We start from the raw sequence: 19,924 nt of genomic DNA, 5'->3' as shown, positions 1-19,924 counted from the left end.
ATGAATACAATGACAGTCCTCAGAATTAGATGTGATTCCTATTCTACAGTCACCAAGTCCTCAAAGCATTAGATATGCAGTATAGCCAGATCGAGTTTTATTTACCTATTTACCTTGATTTATTTACTTATCTTCCTACAGCATAAAGTCACAAGTAGACTGCAGAGTTTTCTGTGTTTTATCGACACGGCCATGCTCAAAAAATACATGTGTAATGCCACGTAAAGTGTATGCTGACACTTCAGTACGCGAGCAATGGTACAAGAATGCATTCAGACTTCTTTTTTGGGCACATACACCGTCCAGATCTAAACACTAGCGTGGACAGTCACTCGCATACTGATAGCCGCAGGTGGAAGCTGCCATCGCACTCTTGCCTTCACTGTACTTTGTGAGCATATAGAACCCTTGTCCTCACCTGAGTTCCCCTCTGTTATAACACGTCTTTATGTGAAAACAGCAGTGCCAGATCAGGGGGAGTGTGAACGTGACTGGGAGAATATAACTGATTAAAAAAAAATGCTAACCTTTACAAGTACCATAAATTTACACCAGCTGTTACAGACTCAACTCAAATGTATGTTTTTATTGTATAATAAAGAGATTAAGAGTAGCTCACTACTCAAAACAGAGGCATCCGAGGTAGAATCTGCAATGTTTTGATTACCAGTCAGCAGTTCTTACTGATGCGCCACCAAAGCAGTTGTATTAAAGGTGTGTCAATGTCGCACCCTAATGCGAGTTCTTTTTCTGCAGTTATATTCTTGACTAAAAGGGCACTTGTTTTGTTATACTTGTACCATTTGTGAAAGTGTTTATTTGATATTTGGACTTCAGGCTTCACACATTATACACTTCATGTTTACATTTTGTCAATTATTACTAAACGTGAAAAACATATCTGTTTTAATGATGTGTTTACATAGATTGTTGTAGACACGGAACACACATGAAATGCATGTGTTCCAAATAACGATATATTATTTACCCTATATAACTCTAAGCAACTCACAGGCAGGTAAACAGACTTGAGCTGAGAGAACTTTCTGCCCTTTCTTTCTTGCTGGGGGGATGGGATAGCAGGCTGCTTTGCTACTAGTGCTTCTCAACACATTTACAACACAAAAAACACTGACGGAGAGGTGTGAAGGGAGAGTTTTTTTGTAAGCTTTGGTAATTGTAGTGTTAAGGAATGCTCAATCCGTCACTGCATGTTTCTGACGTTCAATACAGCCCTTGGTGGCCCTGTGTACCACTCTGTTACCAACTTTATCTCTGCCAAACCTTTACCATTCTTATATGCTATTTAAGCAGAAACAATACAATACAATACAATACAGTTTATTTTTGTATAGCCCAAAATCACACAGGAAGTGCCGCAATGGGCTTTAACAGGCCCTGCCTTTTGACAGCCCCCCAGCCTTGACTCTCTGAGAAGACAAGGAAAAACTCCCAATAAAAACCTTGTAGGGAAAAATGGAAGAAACCTCGGGAAAGGCAGTTCAAAGAGAGACCCCTTTCCAGGTAGGTTGGGCGTGCAGTAGGTGTCAAAAGTAGGGGGTCAATACAATACAAAACATTAGTTGTCAACTCTAAATTGACCTGTTCTGAATAAGTGTGGACATGTGTGTGAGCCCAGTGTGATTCAACTAGGATTAGATTGTGTTTTCTTAATGATTCTGCCAAAATGGCTCTCAATTCTCTGTGTCCCTAAAATTAAGAATGCGAACTTCAGTAAATGCATGGATGGACTTAACCTTGTAGTGGTTTGTGTAATGAGACATAACTAAGCATAAAGTAATATTCTCAAACCTGCTTTATCCAATTGGGCTTAATAGGAGGCAAAAAAAACTTCTGAGAATTATTCATACAATATTTTAAACAGGTCTAAAATAAAAGCTAAAATACTAATTTTTCAAGTGACATAATGTAATAGTGTTTAGTACTGTAAAGTGCTAGAAAGCCTTCCTAGCATATACAACCTATATCAAAACCATCTCATATCATATGACTTTCTAAGCCCACTTAATCCTGAGCAAGGTCGCGGACTGAGATAACTAACAATGCATTTTTCATCAATTGTGGAGGGCATCTAGAATAATCAAAAATGAGAAAGCCTTTTTCTCTCATTTCATTACTTTTGAAATAAGGGCCTTTAAGCTAATGCTAATTGCACTGAACAATAATAAACCACTAAAGTCTTTTTTGTCCATTACAACACTTTAATAGAAAAAAATGTATAATGTTTCAAAGATAATTTTGTTTCTCATGGGCTCAATCCTTTGAAATGCATCATATTAACCTAATGTGTGTCAAAGCTAGCACAGTTTGCATCATTCTGACTAAATTCTTTAGTAGACGCATATTTTTGACCATGCAAAATCCACACACGTAGTATTTTTAAACGATTATATCTTCACAAACACACTTGTGTGTACTGTGTATTCAAATATTGAATCAACAGGGATGATTTATAATAGGTGGTAAATGCTGCACTCTAGTGGCAATGCTGAAAATCAACAAGACTCTTTACAAGGTATTCCAAATATCAGATGTGACTACTATTCCATATTACAAAAATACTGTGTAATAGTTCACAGTCGTTTTTGGAATAAGGATGCTGCATGTTTCAACTGACAATTATGGACTTGTAAACTAAAGTAGCAAAATACTGCAGGTACATAGAAAATGGATGCAATACAATATTGTATCTGTTATGTAGTGTATAGTTCTTTCCTGACCTCTAAGCTGTTCTGGGCTATGCAACACTTATAACTATGTCCCATATACAAAAATAAATATTGTTCATTCCAGCTTGTTTATTTGACATGAGTACACAAATTCTGTAGTTGAGTTCAGTAGATGGTTAGGAATAAATCAACTATTCCTTTCTTTATTTTTCAAGGTATCTCTTTGAATTTGGAAAAAGACACCAGCATTTGTCATCTGTAATACTTGCCCCAGTGTTTGATGGATTCAATAAGATGGTCACCTCATGCTGCAAGGAGGCGGATCCAAATATTTGCTTGACTAAAGCGGTAAAAAAAAAATTGTGTGGTACTTCACAGTGACAATAAGTACTGAAATGAAAATGATAACAAGCTCTCATTGTCACTTTCAGCCTGCTTGTTCTTTACATAATAAATTAGAGGAAACCATAAATTGGCATAGAGTTCAAAAATGAACAATGCACATAATTTCAAACCACTTTTCACAGCAGATTGAGATGACATCAATAGCTTTTTAATGTTCATCTTGCATCTTGGTGTTTTTTAATGATTAGATTTTAATAACCCAAGATGATCAATTGAAAAAATAATTTTTCAGCAGTAAAGGAAAATCATTAAATGTGTGTCATGAACCTCTATTAAAGTCATACAAGCCTTATGTAATTAACAAATTTTGCCATTATTATGTTTATTTTTTTCACTGACTTAATTAAAACCATTCCATTATTTCAGAAATCTCAAATCAAAGAAGAGATGGAGACTTTTAGCACAAAGCTTGGTGGAATATGTGAAAGTTATCACAAAATGGATTTTATTCCTTTCAAACAAAAGTAAGTTCATGTTTAAGTGAAACTTAAATAGGAAAAAAAAAGTTGTATAGCATGGCATTTAACTTTTTCTCAGAGTCTTTTGACAGAGATGGGAACTACTGAATAATGAAACAAAGCAAAAACCTGTCTAAAAAATTACGGCAGCCTTGATGTTACTTTTGAGAAGGCCATTTCTTTTTGCTATTGAATAATATGGCCAGTTTAAATAACAATTTTTATTTTTCTGACACAATCAGTCAGTCAATTCCTTTTTTTACATTGTACCTGCCACCGCAAATTCATATTATATTGGCCCTACTAAATGGAAACTTAATATACCAGTCTGCTAAACACCCATTTATATACAACTACATAAGCAAGGCTGCTCTTTAAGAAAGAGCATTAATTCAAATGGAATGTGTTGAACTACAGCTGGAATTTCATAAATATTCAATACAAATTACATAAAATCATAACATACTTTGCATAAAAATGACATTATATGGGAATACATGTTAGAAGTGTAGGACTCTGAACTGTTTGATGATAGCCTCATTTGGGGAGACAAGAGGGCTGTCTCTATGCTCACACTTCTTAGATGCATTCTAAGACATTGCTGGCTCCAGGGCTTGGCAGCTTAAATGTTTTACTAAATTCCTAAGGGAAAGACAAAGTTTTGGATTTCATTGAAGTTAAAAGATCTAAAGAAATGTTATTTTTCTTCCTCAATTTTAAAGAAGGAATTCTAAAATACAAACCCTATATAATATTAATGATTCATGAAATTTTCTAACATCTAATGTTAAAGGTCTAAGTCATGAACTTAAGTATAAAAAGGTCTTTCAAAGCTCACATTTTCAAAATCAGATTTAGTATTTCTGCAGGTAATCCATTTAAATAGTAATGACCAACTTAGACTGAAAAGGGACTGCATGGGCTAACTCTTGACTATGGTAGGACTTTCAGAAAAATTAGAATTTTGATTCATAAAGCAGTTCCCTTCATATAATGGACTTTGGAAGGTGTTTTGTGATGGTGATGGGAAAATGAACAAAACTAAACTAATTTTAATATATTTGCCAAATGTTGATGATAACATTTCATGACAGAGTCCCAATATGTGCTTCTATAAGTGTTTACTGGCAGGAAATATTAATTGTATATTGAGCTTTGCTTTAGATAGTTTGGGAACAACTTGTACTACAACATCTAAAACTACCTTAATAATCTTAAATTTTATCAAGGACCATAATCTGTTGGACTTTTAAGAGATTTCTACATCTGTATTTGAGACATTATTCTTTTCTTCATCACTGTATCATAGTAGAAATCAGACACTTTATTTCTAAAGAACTTTGTCAAACTTTAATAATCTTTTACTAGTATCAATGGCAGAAATATAAAATCTAGTTTTTTATTTTTTTTATTTTATAATGAATACAAACAGTATTTCAAGGAGTGCACCCGGAGATAATTTAATTAATAATGGAAATGGTAACTTTCAAGTCATGAAATTTGGTCATCAACAAAACACATTTGTCATTAATTTGTGCAAACGTGGTGTAACGCAACTAAAAATTGTACATACCATGCACCAATCTTAATTTATGTTCCTTAACATCTATCCAGAACAAGATCCAAACTGTGTCTTTAAGCACATGTCTTGCTAGATTAAATATTTTGGGGAATGTACCACATTCACATCATTTTGGGAAAGAATATTTGCTTATTTGTCAGAGAGTGTTGGATTTGCAATCTTTAAATAGAATTATTTGGAGTAACATTTGCGGGGGTAATCTAATGTAAAAAAAAAAAAATCTTTTAGGACATCCTATACTATATTGATTGTCCACAGAGTTATTTTACTCAACCAGAAACACCATAATCCATCCCATCCACCATAACAAATTTTTGCTACGAGGTGCCAAGGAATCAACGTTGAGAGGGTCAGCAGTGGAAGTCAAGCCCTGTTTATTCCTGCACATGTGGAGAAGCATAAAACATCAGCAGTAAATAGAATATATGCTTTTGAAGAGGGGCACTCTCTCAGAGAATTTGTCTAATAACAGCAAATATTGGTGAAAGACATCTCTTTTTAGTTTACAGTACTACTCAAAACAGATATATTTTAACAATAACTGTAAAAGTTATAATAAAACCAGAGTATGTTTCTCTCCAGGCTCATGCTTTCTAGGCATCCATCTATACCAGTCACATCCATATACTTATATTTATCCTACAGTAGCACAGTCCAAAGCTTTTTCACAAACTTCCAAAAATTCAGTAACACCCATCTAAATAAACACATCTGTCCTCTGCTTAATCACTTTGATGTCTAAATATACAAAAGTATCTGTCTGATGTTGTGCACTGTATATTCATCATTGCCTGATTTGGGTATGGGTGAGGTGTTGAGTTTGTCTTGATTTAATTTTGAAAAGAAATATTTGAAATTAGCTCTGAAATAAAGCAATGGAAAAATCTCGTGTTTGATCATTTTGTGCATTACATTAATTAAAAATAAATTTCAGCTCATGCTGTCCTTCTACATTAACACCCAATGCCCACTACCATAGACTTTTTTTAACCTTTTTTGCAAACCTTCTTAAAATTAGTTTAGGCTGCAGCATTGTGTGAACTTACATGTGCAAAGACAGTAATTAATTTATGCTAAGGTGATTTTTTTGCTATTGTTCAGGATTACCTGGGGTCTCATTTATAAACGGTGCGTATGCTCAGAAATGTTGCGTAAGAACATTTCCACATTCAAATCGTGATGTATAATACCTTGGTTTTGCAGACTGGCGGCACCCAGCGTCAAAGCAGTGCTACTGTTCCTGTGTGGTTATCCTTTCTTTCCCTGATGCAGCTTTATAAATACACTGAAATTAACCGCATACTGTTTATTAGTTTAATGCATCTGATTGTAATTAACCTGTAACGATATAATGGCCCACGGAATGGTCAAACTATTCTAAATACCATAGCTGCTTTAGCGTTGTTACTCTCAGTGCACTTTCTTTTTCTTCTTTCAGCTGCTCCCGTTAGGGTTTGCCACAGCGGATCATCTTTTTCCATATTACTCTCACTGCACCACTCGGAAAAGCTGATCGGAAAGGGAATTATCGGTGTACAGCATCAAGCACATGCTGCCTCAGCCATGCTTCCTATTTGAACTGCTTCTCATATGACAAACACTTCAACACTTTCCTGTACGGACCTCGCAGTTCCGAAACAGTTTCAACCCAAGAACTCTAAACGCACTCAATCAGGCCATCAACTCCTCCTTGTAGAACTGTTAGTACTTATTAGTACAGTTACCTCACTGTAAACTTGCAGTACAGTTATAATATTGCACAACCTGAGCCACTTTATAAAGAGTGTATTTACATATGATGACGATATCATTTTTAAGATGAAATGCAGCAAAATATGTTTATTATATTATACAGATAAAACTTTAACTTTAATTTAAATAATCTATATTGTTAATAATTAAAGGACACGGTGTTGCTACGCTAGCAAGGATCTGGCGCTCCGCTCACAATTGTTCCTGCCTCGCACTGTATGCTTCACTGGGACTGGTGTGAAGGATAGAATAATTAAACCTGTACTATGAAGATATTTCAGTGTTCCTTAAAAGTTTTGAAGAATCGGCGTTATAAGCTTACAGATGGCTTAACGTCCATTACAGCGCTGATTATGTGGCGATCGGTTACTTGGAGAAGGAAAAGGAAGGACAGGAATTGGAGGTTAGTACGTTTGAAAGAGACAGTACTGCAAGGGCAGCCTTAGGCATGTGCAAACTGTGCACCTGCACAGGGCCGCCAAATCCCAGGGGCCACCACACCAATATATATTGAATATAAAACAGAAAGAAGAAATATATAAAACGGGTGAAGGAGCCACCGATTCTTCCTTTGCCCAGGACCGCCACGAGCCTAGAGTACTGCTGCAATAAATTATTTCATCGAAGGTCACGCACAATCACTGGGCCACCATGTTCCCATGTTTAATAACGTGCTTTAACTCCCATCATCATGAAAATGATATCACGTATACATCTCAGTATTTTAGTTATTCAGAGAGCTGTAATATCACGAATGTAATGGATTCTGTGTCCTGTCGGAGGTAGAAAAAGCCGGTTTAAGAAGCACTAGTGATTCACACACATAGAGCACATAGAAGAACACATACAAAACAAAGCATTTAACGTGCTACTTTACTTACGATGTGATTTGAGAAACTAGTTAATTAAACGATTTTAAGATGAAGTTTATGATGTTCTACTTTAATGACAAAATAAACTACGTGATTAAAGTGGAAATTTCGAGATTGAAGTTGACATTTCGTGCTTTTTCCCCACTGTGTGCCTTTTTTTTTTTCTGTACCCTAATAAGTTTTCATATGACACTCAGACAGTGGGCTATAACTCGTCTTTTCACGGTGACTTTGATATCTGACAACTTCTTTTTTATTTCTGGCACTGTGCGACTTTGTGAACTTGAGCTTTCGAGTTTCCCCGACATGCTATGTCACTTGATCAGCTTCCTTTTGTTGTTTATACCACTGTTTAAACCAACAAATAGTACTTTTTTCCTTGCCTCCACTTGGTATTCTCTGAAATTCTTCCATTTTCCCTCTTGCTTTTGTCATTGTCTTTTCACAGAACTCTGAGCTTAAGGGCTATTTATATTGATTTGCATATTCAAAGAGGCGTAATTCTGGGAGGAGTTGGGGCAAGACAGCAAGCGCGTGCACAATCGTTACTTTTCACGCTGACTGGGATTTATGTAGCGGAAGAACGCGGAAGCTGGCGAACGCACAAATTCCTGCATCTGTATTTTTCTGTGCATAAGCACATTTCAGCTTTTGTGCTTACGTCATGTTATAGTGTGAGTTCTACGCACGGCGTTATGCATGAGGCCCCTGGTTATTTGGACCAATCAAGCTATTTAAACATGAACATTTTTCTTGTAATGTCATGGTTTCTATGCTCATACTATTTGTTTATGCACACTGGTTGGCATGCATACAGAATGTATTTCTTCTTTCTTAAGTAATTGTGTGTGTGTTTATGTGTGGGATGCATTTTTTAAGTTAATGATATTTCAGTATAATCACAGAAGTGCACATAATGCCCTTCATTAGTAATAACAAATCCAGTAGGCATTAAATGGTCACTTCACTGTAACCAGCAGAAAAATCTAAATGTTTTTACAGCAGGGCAAACCGTTTAGAATTTTGCAAATGAGCCAGCTGCTTGAATGTAGCACAATAGTGCCTATAAAAAGTTTTCCGTCCTTTAGAAGTTTTCTTATTTTATTGTTTCAAAATTCAGAATCACAGTGGATTTAATTAGGCTTTTTGACACTGGTCAACAGAAAAAGACTCTTTAATGACAAAGTGAAAAATATCTCTGAAAAGTGGTCTAAATTAATTACAAATATGAAACAAAATAAAGGGCCACTTATGTTTTGTTCCCTTTAAACTTAAATTATCACTGGTGCAGCTATTTGGTTTTAGAAGTGAGTTAAATGGAGTCACGTGTTCTTTAGTCAAGGGATTTAAACTAATTATAGTATGAATGCACCTTATGTCGAAGGTCTAGCTTTGATGAGTTGGTATTGTGGCTAAACTACACAATGAAGATGAAAGAACGTTCCAAGCAACTCCATGAAAAAGGTGATTGAAAAGCACAAGGCAAGGCCAAGTCACTGAATATTCCTTGGAATCCAGTTAAATCAATCACTAAGAAATGGAAATAGTATGGCGCAGCTGTAAATCTTTCTAGAGCATTCCATTCACAAAAACTGAGTGATTGTGCAACAAAAAGACTAGTAAGGGAGACCACCAAGACACCTTTGATAACTCTGAGGGAGTTACAAAATACAGTGGTTGAGACTAGAGAGATTGCACATATACCAAATGTTGATTGAATGCTTTACCAGTCACAGCTATGTTATATTTGTACCTTTTGTAAAAGTGCTAATTTGATAGTTGGACTTCAGTCTTCACACATCATACACTCAATGTCAATATTTTGTTGTTAGTACTAAAACATGAAAAAAGTTTGTCTTTTAGGTATGTGTTCAACATTTCTTGAATGTTCTGTCATCCTACACTTACGTAGATCTTTGTAGATATCTTTCATGGCCTTCGGCTGGAGCACACTTGGAATGGTTGTTTGCTCCTGCTTCTTAATCACTCAGCAGAAGCAACCCAGCCCCTTAAGCACCATCTGCTCACTAACCTCAGGGCCACAATCCCAACCACCTGCATCCACCTCATGGCTTTGCGAAGATCCTGATGTTTCCTTCTCTTCTTGTTCTTTTCCATTTTCGTGTTCCAACCCCTCTGTCTGCTCAGGCATAGGTGCCTAATCATGCAGTCCTGAGTGCTACTGAGGGAGTTGGCTGAATTGCAGGCATCTGTACACGAAAGCGTGCTCTGCCATTCCCCCATCAACACCCCAGGGCCACTTGTCCACACTGCCATATGCACCTATGCCTGCCTGAGCACTCTGTTTTTAATTAAAATCAGCACACCACCACAGACCCCTATCTCATCTTACTATACTGGGTGATTACGTATTCAAGCACATATTTTGTGTTTTATATTTGTCATTAATTTAGATCACTTTGCAGATATGTGTTTTCATTTTGAAATTTAAAAAGTCTTTTGTATGTTCTTCAGCATTAACAAAAAAATACAAATCCACTTTTATTCAACAACAATAAAATGTGAAATCTTCCAAGAGGATTTCTTTATAGGCACAGTAGTTTAAAAATAGTTAATAGTGATATTTCTATTTATTTGTTTAATCTGAACTATTTATGAAGACTTCTCATAGTTTAGACCCCAGAATGGCTGTTATGACGTTCCTTTCTCTATAACAGTTGGTGAATTTATTGATCATGTTCTGACATTTATTGTTACATTATCCAAATATAGAAAAACGTGAGTTTTCAGAAATATATGGAGGATTCATCCACATAACCTTTACATTTTTGGAAGAATCAGTTATTAATGTGCAGAGTAAAAAGTATGGACATTTCTACACGTGTAAATATTGCTTTTACTATTTACAGTTATACTTGATATACGCGCCCTAATAAAAGTTGCTTGCACCTTGTGATGCTCCATGCCCGGAGCCTTGTTCAACACCAGTTCATAAGAGCATCAGCAGTTCATAACCAGTGGTGGACTAGGGAAAGTGAGGACACAATAAAATGGTGCAAAGTGCAAAAGTGCAAGGTTATTCATAACATACAGGGTACAAAAGTGTGGTGCAATCAAAAATATTCAAAAAATAATTATCTATAAAACAGTGGTGCTTTGAGGAAGTTAAAATACAATAAATAAGCACATTTAAAACTAGGAATAAAATCATATTCAGAATCTTCTTTCTTCTGTCTTGTCACCATTACTCACTTCTCTCTTTTCTCTCTCTATCACCCATAAATGTCTTCTCAGCAGGGCTGAGACACCAGCAAATGTGGTCCACAATTCGACTCCCTTCCCAGCCACTTCTTTAATGACATACTGAGCCCAGCTCCCTTCTATGTGCCACCTCTATTGGTCTCCACAGGACACCGGACCTCATGATCACTCCTGCTCCAAACTGCTCAGCAGGGTTGATCTGACCCTGGTGGACCATTCCTGTCACTCTACTGTGGGGTATCCATGACCACTTTTCCTCCTTTCACCTGCACTGGCCTGACCACTCAATGCTGCTCTCTCCCATCTTTTCCTCAATCTTTCTTTTTTCCCTTTTCTTTCTTTTTCATTATTTCCCACTCCCACTTTTTTATACCCTTGTCAGTGTAGGTGCTTGAAATTATCCATGGAGTATTAATGAGGGATGGCTTCACTGATCGAGCTCACACATGTGAATGAGCAATCAATAACTTCCCCCATTCTGCACTCTGTTGCCACATGTCTTTTCACCCAGACACATACAATCATGAAATCTGTCGCATTTGCTCTGATCAGCCTTGGACCCCAGACATGCTGTACCACATGCATTTTTAATTTTGATCAGATACTGCTCTCGTGGGCTAAAAACATTTGAAAAAGAACAGACTGTAAGGTCAAGGGCAAATTTATTATTTTTTTAACCAAACACACTTTCATTGCTGTTCACAATATTGATATACCGAACACACTACTCAGAAGAAATCTAATACATATGAATTGAGCTGCTACAGCATAATAAACCTGACCTGAATTAGTGCACTGAATTGTATTTTGCTTTCTTGTGTAGAAATCGTAAACATCTGCAAGAAAAGATGCCTACCTCCCCACCAGAAGAAATTAATCGAGTGGCTCAACTACAAGAAGATTTTGCTGCAACTTGCTGCTTTTATACAGCACCACGACTTAGATGTCAAGAGTTGGTGAGATGATAAAGAAGTAGTTAGTTTTTAAGAGAATGATTACTGCAATAAAAGCAGAAATACATTTAGGTATCTTTAAATTACTTTCAGCACATTTTGCGTTCAAAGAGATATTTGTTATGCTTTTAATTTTATTAAACTTCACTGCTCCCTAGAGCCTATAAATGGAGATACTGTGCATACAAGACACTACAGAGGGAGTAATTGAATCAGTATGCAAGACCCCGCTGTATACATGTCCCCCTGCTCTTCATCTTCATCATTTTCTAAAGTGCCTAGAAAAGTGCTTCTCATACCTTCCCTCAGCTCCCTGATCATATTTCTAATTACAAATAGCAGTGTGAATGGACAGCTATACAGTTTGGTAATAAAGTTATTTAAACTGAATTTTTACAAAGAATAAATGATGCAAATCATAATGTAAATATTTACCATTTATAATTATTCATAAAGGAAGCCCATTGATCTTTCATCCTGTTCATCCTGATCAGTCTACATTTTCTTTTCTCTAGCAATAGCCATCACACTCTCTTATGAAATTCCAAGAGAAGCTAAAATATGCATTCTCTTCTGTATGTTCTGGTTTGATCCAAATTTTCTCACAAAGCACAGTAAGCAGTTTATCTAGTCAAACTAAATCTACAGAGCCTTTATGTGTGTGATAGCTGAAGCTATTATGAACAAATTACAGCATGTACACTTGAAACCATACAGGGAACACAGAGCCGCACCTGTTCGTTTTTTGTGTAACACTGGCTGTGGATTGTACATTCACTTATTGTTTTGTACCCAAAGTGTAGTTCACCACAATATACAACAATACCTGGAAATAGGTGTTTAAAAGCTTTTGCATGAATACTGCCTGAAGGAATGCCTCCATTTTTTGGACTTAATTACACTGCTGAAAGGTCCACTTTTAGTCCTGCTACACACAGACATGCCATTGGTAACTAACTACATATTCTGTAGATGAAAGCATTTCTGAAGACCCAGTGAGAAAGTACTTATTCATGTCAGACAGCCTGCAGAATAGTTTTGTCTTATGTGCAATTTGGTTTTACAAAAATCCAAACAAATTATTATTTTCCACAGGTAAAGGCAGTGATTGGAAACACCTGTAAAGAAAATCCTTGCTTTATAATTTAGGTGAGTATACATTTAAAGGGTTTACTGCTAAAAAGTAAAGTCAATTTTCTTTCCAATTTTGAGTTAGTCAAACCTAATCAAATTTTAATATATAAGAAATCTTTGAAGGTGTCTATTATATTTGAAAGTTAATTGTTAAACAAAATTTAGTACATACAATACAATTGAATGTTATTAGTAATATACAAAATCATTCATTAAGGTATTTTACTAAATGTTAGTTAATTTGTATTACTACTTGGTAAGAGTAAGTTTTACATGGAAAAAAAATCACTGTCACTACTGTAAATCTGATAATTAAGATTATTTTTTATTTATCAAGGAATAAATCCTATTCTGAGTAAATGCTACTTTGATGTTTTGGCAAAAAGTATTAAGAAATAAAATATCAAAATAATGTATATTATGATGTACATTTCTTTTATAAACATGTATACTGTTAGTAAAAAGTTTTGAAATGAAAGATAAAATTGAGGTTATAATGAAGTTTTTTTAAAGGGTAGAAAAATCAAAATGGTTTTCCTTTAAGGGCCAGTTTATGGTACACACTCAGATTGTGTATGCACACGCATCATGGCTGCCACACATTCTCAGTGCTCATTTGAAGCATCTTCTGTACACGTCCTAAGAAATTAACGTGACACATGCTCGAGTTGCAGTACCAGCAAAATAACCGGGGGCGCAGAATACATGTGTGTGAATGAGAGGAAGGTCAGTGGAATGGTGAGGATGCAAAGAGTAGAGTTGGCGAAGGTGGATGAGTTTAAATACTTGGGATCAACAGTACAGAGTAACGGGGACTGTGGAAGAGAGGTGATAAAGAGAGTGCAGGCAGGGTGGAATGGGTGGAGAAGAGTGTTAGGAGTAATTTGTGACAGACGGGTATTAGCAAGAGTGAAAGGGAAGGTCTACAGGATGGTAGTGAGACCAGCTATGTTATATGGGTTGGAGACGGTGGCACTAACCAGAAAGCAGGAGACAGAGCTGTTGGTGGCAGAGTTAAAGATGCTAAAATTTGCATTGGGTGTGACGAGGATGGACAGAATTAGAAATGAGTACATTAGAGGGTCATCTCAAGTTGGACAGTTGGAAGACAAAATCAGAGAGGCAAGATTGCATTGGTTTGGACATGTACAGAGGAGATATGCTGGGTATATTGGGAGAAGGATGCTAAGGATAGAGCTGCCAGGAAAGAGAAAAAGAGGAAGGCCTAGGAGAAGGATTATGGATGTGGTGAGAGAGGACATGCAGGTGATGGGTGTAACAGAACAAGATGCAGAGGATAGAAAGAAATGGAAAAAGATGATCTGCTGTGGCAACCCCTAACGGGAGCAGCCAAAAGAAGAAGAAGAAGTTAATAGAATCTGTTCTTTGACAACTGGCTGAAAATGGATGTAGTTGTGATACAGTAAGACAATACTATCCTGTTAAAATAAAGGCAATAGTATTTTCTTCCAGTTTGATGATTTTGGCTCAGAATAACTTTTTAGAAGTAAGGCACAACTTCCAGCCTTTTGTAAGGTTTTCCTCAATGTTGTTTCTCTCATAAACCTTAAGGTAAACATAACTCTTTATTAGGGTTAATCAGAGAGTTTTTCACAGCAAATATGCTGTATTCACCAGTGAATTTGTTCGTTAAATATTTTCAGACGCACTGTGAACATTTTTTTCCAAGCACCCTATATGTCATCCACAGAACATTCATGTGTGTTTACTGTAAGATCTTTCTCAATGTTGGCATCACTGTTTGACAGTGCAATCATTTCACCAAAGGGGAACTCCACTCTTCCACTCACAGTTGTTTCAGCCCCCCTGGATTTCAAACCTGCATGCATTTAAAACAAATAAATAAATAAATTTGCAGCATTTTTATTTGAGGGATACATTAGTTGACCCTAATGAGAATATGACGAATACTGCCACCTGATATAAAACTCTTATCCCTGAGTGCTAGCAGCACAGCTCCGCAAGGCTAATTATGCATGCAAAATATCCATATGCCCAGCTATCCCAAAACAAGCATTAAAGGACCACTCCCCCTCCACGTCATTCAGAAAACCCAGGACATGCTATGAAAAAATAAAAACAAAAGATGTATTACTATTTACAAGATGTTTCTTCTTGATGAAAGAATCTTCACAGATAAACCAGAAACAAGACAGATGTTCTAGCTGCACTTGGAGCCATGTCAAACAATAGAATAAGCAAGTCCCACACTGTTGCTTTCTGGCACAGCCAATATGTGCCCCAAGAGTGGAACTCCGTGATTGAAATTATTTTTATCGCTAGCTTGTGGTTGTTTGTTCTATTTTGTTTGTGATGTTCATTCTGTCTGCATCTTTTGTTGCTTAAGGCATGGATGCACAGTGGTTAGCACTGTTGCTTCACAGCTCAGATTACATATGTGGCCACCATAATCAGTCCAGCATAGTTGGCAGACTTTTCCGTAGCCCTCAGGGACACATAAAAGACCATTGCATCATTATAATCCATTCAAAACTAGTTAAGTTCCTTCTTTCCCATTACCTTCAATGTATTTTGCAGAGCTTGGCAAAGTTCACAGAAATTTCTGAGATTTCATCAAATTCACAGCAAAGCAAACTCTGTGGGGTTTGCTCATCACTGCTCTTTATAAATGTCACAGGCTAATCACAGCAGAGCTGTGCCAGCGTCATACGATGTGCTCACATGCTGAGTTGGACACTGGGTGTATGGATGTCAGAGGTTATTGTTTTCTCCTCTCTATAAAACAGGCCAACACAATGGTCAGATCATTAGCTCTTCTGATATTCTTGGAATTGCTGGACTTTGCCTTTGCGACCTTATCATTTGAGAAGCTGTTTAGCTCTATGCTTGTGCCTTATTTACCTTATTAATTTCTTTTAATAGTTTTGTTGTTTTATGCTTTTCTTTGATTGTTTAAGGCAGTTGCCTCTTATGTTAATTTTGGTACTGTGGTATTCATTTAGTTTGCCTAGGAGCTAACTTATGTTTATCATTGCTGGGTTGTTACAATGGTGTGAAAAGCATTTGCTCCTCATGGAATGTATTGAATATGTTTAACTGGGAATCATTCACAGATTTTGGTGTGTTAAAATATAAAATTGTATATATTTATTTTAATGAAAGCAGACTAAAGAAGGTCATGTAATGGAAAATATGAAGTATAAATAAATACATTTATAAAGCCATTTTTTTGTCTGGAGGTGCACTGCTAAGAGCAGCGTACGTTCAAGGAATGATGAACAATATACAAAACTAATTGAAACCTGATTGAAACCGAAAGATATCACGTGCCTAATACATAAAACGAAAATCATCATCAAAGGAATGTGACTAAACAATGGTAACCAGAAGCTCAAGAGAATGTGTTTTTAGAAGTTTATTTTGGTTTTCAATATATGGATAGAGACAGGATATTAGAGTTGATCTTTAACTCCATCACACTACTTATGCCGGGTGGCGCCATCCCCTTGACTACACCTTTGATAAGGGGAGTTCAATCCTAAATTCACTATTCTCGGAGTGGTTGTGCCCATGAATAAAACAAAACACTGGTTCAGAAATAGTTCAAAAGTAATTTTAACTACTTTAAATAATTTTTAGATGCAAAAACTGATGGCAAATTTGGTTTCTCCATGCAAAAAAAAGTTCCTGATTAACAAGAGACTTTAATATAAACACTTAAAACTCACTATCTATTTGCAGTTAAAATGGCTATAAATGAGGGAAAACTTATTGAGAAAATGTAAGAATATATTGGAAAGTTTGATTGTTTGCATCACACTGCAGCTACAGCAGTGTGATAGAACTGATAATGTGGAAGTGCAGCCAAAGTTAACAGCATATATGAAAACAGAGTGTCTCAAACAGTTTTTAAACATTTAGAATGTGAGAGTTAAATAATATGAAATTAACCGTAGCATTATACTAAACTGATATTAAAGAATAACTGTTGTTTTATGTGTCTACATACTTAAAATATGGTGCTTTGATAAGATATTCAGCCCTCATACTTTTTTTTCTCATTTAGGAGTCACCAAGAATCAGATTTTGTTGTATTATAGTGCAAAATTTTAAATGTACATTACATACATTATTCTTCACAGAGCCTATCCCAAAATGAAAAATACACAATATATTTTTTTTAATTTAAAACTAAAATATATCTTTTTTTGTACCTCATTACTTTAATAAGCCAATTTGCCTATTAACGGGAGTAAGCTTACTTTATAAGTGTCTGTTAGGTTTGCTGATCATAATGAGATGAAGTTTAGTCCTTTCTAGTAAAGTTCTATACAGTACTAATGTTCTGGCAGAGGAGTAAAGATTTTTGTTCAGTGTTTTGTTCTAGTGTGCTCCTTTCATCCTCTCTTCAATCCGGACAAGATTACTGATGAAATGAATTGTTTACTGTTAAGGCCTTACTCTTAAAAACCATCACACCATAACATGAAGTTACCACCAACACATTTTACAGGTGGATAGCATCATTTGGCTGGTAAATGTGCACTGATGTGATGTGATTTAAGCATAATTTAACTGTAAAACATTTTTAAACATTCATGGACTAGAAATAACACCAATATAAATGTCAATTCACAACATTAGTGTAATAATAACATTAGTCATTTTTACAAACCTTAAGAAGACATTGGAGTTATGAAACTGCAAACAATGCAGGAGAGATGCATACAACACACGTGAGAAGCTGACTCAACCATAGCACTTGAACACAGAAGTATACTTTATTCTACAGATCCAGCTCTGGACCTGTTCAGCAAGATGCAGCGAGGTTAGTCTCTGAACCCAGCATCAGCAGTGAGACTGGTGAGACTAGGACTGAGCATCGCCAACATCCTACTCAAACGCAAACATCCAGGCACAGACAGGCGTGCTTGGAGTGACTGTAACGATAATCAGATGTTAGTGTTAAAAGTATACATTTAAAGGGCTTCATTCATGGTTCATAATACTTTTACCTTCATCCAGACCTTCTCACTATTTGTAAAGACTTTGTGGAGTTTTAATGGGACCTTGCAGAGTGAGTGTATATTCTCACAAATTCATTTAAAAACACATGAATACTTCAGAAATGTATTTAACTTGTTGAAGTGCTATATTGAATCTGAGCAAATGTAGGCTTGTCATTACAAATGACTGTTGACTGTTTTTGACTATTAGTGACTATTTTGGGGGTGGCAGAGGAGGTGTAGTGGTAACGCTGCTGTCTTGCAGTAAGGAGACCAGGATTCAAATCCTGGATTCTCTCTGTATGGAGTGACTATTTTTTAAATCTAATGAATTCATTTTCATTTGATTCAACATATTGTGCAATGGTTTGTACAGCAGGTTACTGAGGATAGCATCCTAATTCAAACTATCCATCCATCCATTATCCAACGTGCTTTATCCTAACTACAGGGTCACGGGGGTCTGGAGACAATCCCAGCCAACACAGGGCGCAAGGCAGGAAACAAACCCCGGGCAGGGCACGCACAAACACACACACACACCAAGCATACACTAGGGACAATCTAGAATCGCTAATGCACCTAACCTGCATGTCTTTGGACTGTGGGAGGATACCCGAGCACCTGGAGGAAACCCACACAGACACGGGGAAAACATGCAAACTCCACGCAGGGTGGACCCGGGAAGCAAACCCGGGTCTAATTCAAACTATTTCAAATGTAAAATCTCAGGCAACAAATTGTGAAAAATGTGTTGACGTTAAATGGCTTTTCAAGGCTTTACTCATGGCATGAATTTTTAGGGAATAGATTTTTAAGTATAGAGTACTTATTCCAAATAAAACACCTTTTTGTGCTTTCTATTTAACTTGTCAGTTAAGATTTTGTTTTCTTTCAGCGTCATCCATTTTTTTTACTATACAGAGGTGGGCAAAATAACCGAAACAGCATGTGCCAAAGGTGTTTAATTGTGAAATTATAATAACTAAATTGTAATACAAATGTAGCTTCAAAGCTGGGCCATATTAAGTTGAATGAGATTTAGCAGCATTGTGTCAGCTATAAAAGAGGTCCGTCATTTTGTTAAGTGATTTTTCAAAGCAACATAACACAACCAACAAAAGTTCCAAAGGGGCCCAAATAGTCTGTGCCTGAATTATAGTTTTCTTGGCCACAAATGATCTACGATTATTCCTTATGTCAAGGGGAGCACAAGTCAAGGCTCACCAACAAAGATAGGTGGAAACTACACAGGATAGCTTCTAAAAACCATAAAAATACAGCCGCAATAGAAAAAAAAAAGAAAGAAAAACTGTACATTCTGAGCTCTATAAAGCAATCATTTTTGACAGGATTGCTATTCAAAAAACACTTTTATCTGAGGCCACCATACAAAGGCACATAACCTGCTGCATGGTGCAGAAATCCTAGATCCATGAGCAATAGAAAAAGGTAATATGGTCTGATGGGCCATCTTTCACCCTTTTTACTACATGTGGACAAGTTTATTATTGTATTTCTGAGGTGGCAATGACAGATTAGCCTGTGAGGAGCATTACTTGTGCTTTGTTTTGTTTGTTGGTCTGTTAAAGACTATTTATTGTTGCACTCCTTGTGTGATTTTGGGCAATATAGGGAATAAATTGTTGTTTTTGTTGTTATTTATGTTTGGACAAATCCAAAAAATGCCTTCAGCACCCAGTGCATGTTAAAACATTGAAGGGTATCTATATAGACATGACTGCCATCTCATGGGAGTCATTAGGTTCATTGATTGCTCTGCGTGGTCAAATGATGGCTAAAGAATATGAAACCATTTTACAGGACCAGGGGCCTCATGCACAGCAGTGTGCATAAAATTCACATTA

General features: G+C 36.3%; 1 protein-coding gene across 1 annotated transcript in view; it reads left to right on the top strand.

Moving 5' to 3' along the window:
* gc (GC vitamin D binding protein) overlaps nt 1–19,924 on the top strand; it is a 149,659-nt gene that overhangs the window by 116,589 nt on the left and 13,146 nt on the right. The window contains exons 9-12 of the mRNA XM_039758572.1: nt 2,906–3,038; nt 3,462–3,559; nt 11,805–11,937; nt 13,030–13,083. Of these exons, the coding sequence (XP_039614506.1) occupies nt 2,906–3,038; nt 3,462–3,559; nt 11,805–11,937; nt 13,030–13,083 (418 nt within the window). The remainder of the gene's footprint in view (nt 1–2,905; nt 3,039–3,461; nt 3,560–11,804; nt 11,938–13,029; nt 13,084–19,924) is intronic.

Source organism: Polypterus senegalus, chromosome 7 (assembly GCF_016835505.1).
Source record: "Polypterus senegalus isolate Bchr_013 chromosome 7, ASM1683550v1, whole genome shotgun sequence".
NCBI lineage: Eukaryota > Metazoa > Chordata > Cladistia > Polypteriformes > Polypteridae > Polypterus > Polypterus senegalus.
This window is presented reverse-complemented; position numbering and strand designations above follow the sequence as displayed.